This window comes from Oncorhynchus gorbuscha, unplaced genomic scaffold (assembly GCF_021184085.1).
Source record: "Oncorhynchus gorbuscha isolate QuinsamMale2020 ecotype Even-year unplaced genomic scaffold, OgorEven_v1.0 Un_scaffold_13781, whole genome shotgun sequence".
Lineage (NCBI taxonomy): Eukaryota > Metazoa > Chordata > Actinopteri > Salmoniformes > Salmonidae > Oncorhynchus > Oncorhynchus gorbuscha.
Genome location: NW_025755881.1, coordinates 1 through 7,216, shown reverse-complemented (window position 1 = coordinate 7,216; position 7,216 = coordinate 1). Strand labels below are relative to the sequence as shown.

At 48.8% G+C, this 7,216-nt stretch overlaps 1 protein-coding gene across 1 annotated transcript; it reads right to left on the bottom strand.

Moving 5' to 3' along the window:
* Positions 1 to 184: 184 nt before the first annotated feature.
* LOC124030682 (serine/threonine-protein kinase Nek8-like) lies at positions 185 to 1,029 on the bottom strand (the record flags this gene model as incomplete). Its single annotated transcript, XM_046341910.1, has 3 exons — positions 863 to 1,029; positions 600 to 778; positions 185 to 332 (listed from the first exon to the last, which is right to left on the bottom strand). Coding segments are annotated over exons 1-3 (352 nt in total), but the record flags the coding sequence as incomplete, so codon positions are not given.
* Positions 1,030 to 7,216: the final 6,187 nt, after the last annotated feature.

The window sequence follows — 7,216 nt, the reverse complement described above, 5'->3', positions numbered from 1 at the left end:
CCTCTGGATTTTTCTGGATTTTTTTTTCTTCTCATTTTGTCTGTCATAGTTAATCTTACCTATGATGAAAATTGAAAGGCTTCTTCTTTAATGGGAGAACTGCACAATTGGTGGCTGACTAAATACTTTTTGCCCCACTGTATATGGAATAGGGTGCCATTTGTGACGTTATTATGGCCTGTACCTGTCATACAGGTGGTGAAGAGATCCCCACAGGACACAGACTTGATGGTGACTCCAGACTGGCCCTCCAGGAAGCGAGAGATGAACTGCGGCTGCATCTGTTCTACTGCACCAGGCAGAGTGGGCTCACCAGATCCTACTGACGGAGCCTGGCACAGCACCATTAGGACGTGGTTAGGAAATGTGTGAATACTGGTGATATTAAAGACTATCCAGATAAGACTCTAAGATTGTTTTGGAAAAAAATCCTTTATCTTATCACCCTATAACCATTTTAATGCATAATCTGAAGATATTAAAGAGGCAGCTAGTAGCTTGTTGGTTAAGGTAAATATTGATATATGAAGCCATAACTGAGGTTGACAAGCCTCATTCAGACAGATAAGGGATATGGGGATCAAGAAACCCAATCTGACCTCCCAGGTGATGAGTCGGCCTGACTTGGTGACGCCCATCTTCTGTGTGCGTCCCAGGGCCACCTGCAGCACCTCTGTGTTGAGCATGGGTAGACGCAGAGGCGCAGAGATGCCACTGCCCCATGTGTACACCGATGACAGGGGGAAGGAGTGCAACTTTCCTGTTCCCATCCGTCCATCTAGTACAGGACAGAAAATTATACCAAAGGTGTTAATTATTACAGAACTGGTTCAATCATGGATGTGGGTGGAATGTCACTGACCTCTGAAGGACCTTGTGCCGGTCATTCGCCCTCCTTGTCTACCATGACCTCCTGACTGTACGGTGGACAGTGGTTTCTCAATTCTGGATCAGAAATCAAAATGTCTTTTGAATATTGTATACATACATTTCCATCAATGGTAATGTACACGTACAGTTGAAGTCGGAAGTTTACATACACTTAGTTTGGAGTCAATAAAACTTGTTTTTAAACCACTCCACAAATTTCTTGTTAACAAACTATAGTTTTGGCAAGTCGGAGAGGACATCTACTTTGTGCATGACACAAGTAATTTTTCCAACAATTGTTTACAGACAGATTATTTCACTTATAATTCACTGTATCACAATTCCAGTGGGTCAGAAGTTTACATACACTAAGTTGACTGTGCCTTTAAACAGCTTGGAAAATTCCAGAAAATTATGTCATGGCTTTAGAAGCTTCTGATAGGCTATTTGACACCATTTGAGTCAATTGGAGGAGTAGCTGTGGATGTAATCATAGGAAAATCAAAAAGAAATCAGCCAAGACCTCAGAAAAAAAATGTAGACCTCCACAAGTCTGGTTCATTTCGGGAGCAATTTCCAAACAATACTGCGCAAGTATAAACACCATGGGACCACGCAGCCGCCATACCGCTTAGGAAGGAGTCGCGTTCTGTCTCCTAGAAATGAACATACTTTGGTGCGAAAAGTGCGAGTCAATCCCAGAACAACAGCAAAGGACCTTGTGAAGATGCTAGAGGAAATTGGTACAAAAGTATCTATATCCATAGTAAACGAGTCCTATATTGACATAACCTGAAAGGCCGCTCAGCAAGGAAGAAGCCACTGCTCCAAAACCGCCATAAAAAATCCAGACTATGGTTTGCAACTGCACATGGGGAAAAATATCATACATTTTGGAGAAATGTCCTCTGGTCTGATGAAACAAAAATAGAACTGTTTGGCCATAATGACCATCCTTCTGTTTGGAGGAAAAAGGGGGAGGCTTGCAAGCCAAAGAACACCATCCCAACCATGAAGCACAGGGGTGGCAGCATCATGTTGTGGGGGTGCTTTGCTGCAGGAGGGTCTGGTACACTTCACAGGAAAATTATGTGGATATTGTGGAAGGACCACTAGAGGGCAGGCTGGGCTCATGGATAGTAGCCCAACAAAGCATGGGAGACCAGGTAACCAGAGTCAATTAAGCACAGCTGAAGGTACTAATGAGATACTCTCCTTCCCCTATAAGAGAGAGAATGGAACCAACAGGGTGGGGAAAACTATCTCTGGAAGATGGCTACCGAGAGAGAGAAGCTGTGCTGAAAGAACCAGGAAGATGGTGACAAACCCATGATTTATGTTTGTTGTAGTTTAAAGATTATCTTATTGTGTTCTTGTTTCATCTGGAGAAGAAGATGTGTTTTTTTTCCTTGGAAGATTTTTCATTGATTATCTTAATGTTTTTGTTGACAAAATACCCTCAATAGAGAACCGTGTTCAATCAGAAAAACCTACTCCTGACTCGTTTATTCCACCTTCCCGCTTTAGAGTGACGCCTAATTACTTGGTACGCTCACATTGGTGGAGGATGCAGGCATTTGGTGGACGAGTGACACAAGGATAAGTGAGTAAATTAATATTCTTCCAGAAGACCCGGAGGAACCATTCAAGAACGATGGATAACGCCCTACTACAACAATTGATCACGGCACAGCAGACAACCATAGAACTCCTGCAACAACAGCTGAGTCGACGAGAAGAACCTAGAGTTAGGCCAAGAGCGGCTGCTCACGCCATCTTATCTCGTCTCTCCAAGGAGGATGATATTGAGGCCTTCCTCATGACCTTCGAAAGGACGGCCACCTTGGAAGAGTGGCCGCCCACAGAATGGGCTAGCGCATTAGCTCCTCTTTTGACCGGGGTGGCTCAGGAAGCATATTTTGACCTGGATTCCCGCGAAGCTGCGGACTATGGGCGACTAAAAACCGAGATTCTGTCCCGGTACCAGCTGACTGCCAGAGATAGGGCTGTAAAGTTCCATCAATGGACCTATACAGCTGATCAACCCGTTCGTGCCCAGATCTTCGCCTTAATACGACTGACAAAACAGTGGCTAGAACCTGGAAAGGGAGTAGGACATGTGATAGAGACTCTCGTAGTGGACAAGATATTGAGAGAATTACCCAGTGACTTAAAAAGGGTTGTGGGGCAAGCCAACCCGTTGTCAGCCGACGAAATAGCCCAGGCGGTGGAAACATATCGGTCTACAGGGGAGTTGTTAAAAAGTGACAAGGAGGAATGGAAGGAGTCGTCCAATCCCCGTACCACGACTCACCCCGGCTTGCCCGCCACCCCCGAAACGTCCAAGCCCCCCGGAGGTGGGAGAAGTCAGCCACCACACAGCCGGGTCGGTGTTATAAGTGTCAGTCTCCCAACCATTATGCCCCACAATGTCCTAGCAAGGATGAGCCCATGGTCACAGAGTCGTCACTGCCTACCCCCACACATCCCGTTTTGAGGGGGCAGGATCAACACTGTTGGTTAGCAGAGATAGCCCCAGCCTCAGAGATTCCGGTGCGAGTTGAAGGACAAGATGTGGTAGCTATTCTCGACTCGGGAAGTATGGTTACGTTAGTAGAGGAGCGGATGGTGACCTCCGCAACACTGCTACCAGACAAAGTAGCCGTATCCTGTATCCATGGAGACACCCACTATTACCCCACTGTGAATCTGCCTATTCTCACTCCAAAAGGAAGGTGTACAGTCAGGGCAGGAAAGTGCCCCAGCTGAAGGTGCCATTATTGATCGGGAGAGACTGTCCCCTATATAAGGAGCTTCGGCAGATGACGTTATGCACGGGAAGAAGGGGGACAGGAAAGAAGAGAATCTCCAAGCCCGAGGTAGTAGTACTACAAGGAGACGTAGCCGCGTCCTCGTCCTCTACTGCAGAGGAAGAAATAGCGACCCAACGTTTACGACAGATATTCCAGGAAACCACCGATGAAGACACCTGTGAAGGGTTATACACAACGCAGGAAGGAAGGAGCAACCAGGCACTAAGGGATATATTTGAAGCTCCATCCGAGGAGGGAACCTGGAAGGGATTCTCCTCGGTCTCCCCTGATGGGGATGTGGAACAACCTCCACATCCCTCTACTGAGGTTGACCTGCCCCAGGAATTAAAGGGACAGTTCGGCACCTCGCAGCATAGAGACCCAGACCTAAGGGAGGCCATGAGGAAGGTGAAGGTGATCGACGGGAGGAATGTCGACGGATCAGGTGAGCCCCCTCTTCCTTACTATGCAATCAGGCGGGGTCTCTTATACTGGGTCGTACGACGAAGGGGGGAAAACCAGGAATTACTAATGGTGCCTAGACCCTACAGGGATACAGTTCTACAGTTAGCCCATTCCCACGTCCTAGGAGGACACCTGGCACGAGACAAGACTATTGACAGAATCATGCAGAGATTCTATTGGCCCCGTGTCACCCGAGATGTGGCCAGGTATTGTAAGACGTGTGATCAATGTCAACGTACAGCCCCAAGGCCACACCTACGTAACCCTTTGATTCCTCTCCCATCATAGAGACTCCTTTGAAACGATAGCTATGGACCTCGTAGGACCCCTCCCAAAATCCGCCAGAGGACACGAGTACATCCTAGTGGTTATAGATTATGCTACCAAGTTCCCGGAGGCCATACCCCTGCGTAACATGTCGTCAAAGGGAATTGCCAAGGAATTATTCCTGATGTTCTCTCGTGTGGGCCTTCCCAAGACGATCTTAACCGATCAAGGAACCCCGTTCATGTCCCGGTTGATGAAGGACTTGTGTCGGTTATATCAGGTTCAACAGATACGTACAAGCATATTCCACCCTCAAACAGATGGGTTGTGTGAACGCTTGAACAAAACAATTAAAAGCATGTTGAGAAGAGTGGTGTCCCGAGACGGAAAAACTGGGACATGCTCCTCCCACACTTAATGTTTGCCCTGCGAGAAGTACCTCAGGCATCCACTGGATTCTCTCCGTTTGAATTGCTCTATGGCAGACCCTGTCGAGGAATCTCGACTTAGCCAAGGAGACCTGGGAGACCCAACCATGCCCCTTTCGATCCACAATAGAACACGTTACCCTGATGAGAGACCGCCTGTCAGCAGTGTGGCCCATAGTCAAGGAGCATATGGAGAAGGCCCAAAGGACCCAAGGCCGGGCCTATGATAAATCTGCGACCCCCCGTGAGTTCACCGTGGGAGAGAAAGTGATGGTGCTTGTGCCCACGGCCGAACATCGTTTGCTGGCGCAGTGGAGGGGGCCCTACGAGGTAATGAAAAGGGTCTCACCGGTCAATTACCTCATCAAGCAACCTGACAGGAGGAAGAAGGTCCAACTCTATCACATAAACCTGCTGAAGACGTACCATGGACGAGAGGAGGAGGTGGTTTTGATGGCCCTGGAGGGCAAAGAAAAAAGAGGCTCTACCACAGGTGCGCCGTGGCCAAACTCTCCTACCGGAGCTCAAGACAGCTAGATAAGCTGATTATGAACTTTGGTCGATATTCTCTCCATTCCCAGGACAAACAGATGTCCTGTTCCACCATATCCACACTGAACCCGGCAAGAAAGTGCATATCCGCCCTTACAGGATTCCTGAGGCTCGCCGAGTCATCGCTAAGAAAGAGGTGAGGGAGATGTTGAGGATGGGCGTGATCGAGCCCTCGACGAGCGAGTGGTCCAGTCCCATAGTCCTGGTCCCCAAAGCCGATGGTAGTATGAGACTCTGCAACGACTTTAGGGGCGTGAATGCCATCTCTACATTCGATGCGTATCCCATGCCCCGTGTGGATGAACTCTTGGAGCGCTTAGGAAAGGCCAAGTTCATCACTACCCTGGATTTGACGAAGGGATATTGGCAAGTGCCGGTGGCTCGGAGGATCGCTCAAAGACTGCCTTCGCCACCCCAGAGGGGCTTTTCCAGTATGTGAGGATGCCCTTCGGACTGCACGGAGCCGCTGCAACCTTCCAACGCCTCATGGATGCCATTCTACGCCCCCATCAAGAGTATGCAGCGGCGTACATAGACGATGTGGTCATCCACAGCGAGGACTGGGATAGTCACCTCCCCTGCGATTACGGGCGGTGCTCGTGAGTTTGAAGCCCACAGGGTTGACAGCCAATCCAAATAAATGCTGCCTGGGCCTGTCCGACGGAATACCTGGGGTATACCGTGGGGAATGGGAAAATACGCCCGCAGGCAGAAGACCAGGGCAATTCGTGACTGGCCTCGACCCCGGACCAAGCGAGACGTTCGGGCCTTCTTAGGGATAACAGGATATTATCGCCGTTTTATCCCGGGATATGCAACCATTGCCAACCCCCCCTCACAAACCTCATCAGGAAAAACCTGCCAAACCAGGTAGAGTGGAAAGACGAGCGGAAGAGAGGCCTCAATTGTTAAAAGATGGCCTGTGTTCTGATCCCGTTCTACAGGCTCCGGACTTCTCACAAGAGTTCATTGTGCAGGTCGACGCCTCGGATACCGGGCTCGGGGCCGTACTAGCTCAGGGTGAAGGTGAAGCAGAGAAGCGATTCTCTTCATTAGTAGGAAACTCCAGCGATCGGGAACAGAGGTATGCGACCGTAGAAAAGAGGCCTTAGCCATCAAGTGGGCCCTCGATTATCTCCGGTACTACCTACTGGGTCGGAGGTTTGCATTAGTTACTGACCATGCGCCCCTCGCGTGGATGGCTGGTAAGAGAAACAATAACAACAGAATAGCCAGATGGTTTTTGTCTTTACAACCGTTCTCTTTCCATGTCATCCACAGGGCCGGATCGAGAACGGGAATGCAGACGCGCTGTCCCGCAGCGACCAAGACGGTGCGTCTGGCGCCCGACCCTCGGTTCGGTCCTGGGGGGAAGGTATGTGGAAGGACCACTAGAGGGCAGGCTGGGCTCATGGATAGTAGCCCAACAAAGCATGGGAGACCAGGTAACCAGAGTCAATTAAGCACAGCTGAAGGTACTAATGAGATACTCTCCTTCCCCTATAAGAGAGAGAATGGAACCAACAGGGTGGGGAAAACTATCTCTGGAAGATGGCTACCGAGAGAGAGAAGCTGTGCTGAAAGAACCAGGAAGATGGTGACAAACCCATGATTTATGTTTGTTGTAGTTTAAAGATTATCTTATTGTGTTCTTGTTTCATCTGGAGAAGAAGATGTGTTTTTTTTCCTTGGAAGATTTTTCATTGATTATCTTAATGTTTTTGTTGACAAAATACCCTCAATAGAGAACCGTGTTCAATCAGAAAAACCTACTCCTGACTCGTTTATTCCACCTTCCCGCTTTAGAGTGACGCCTAATTA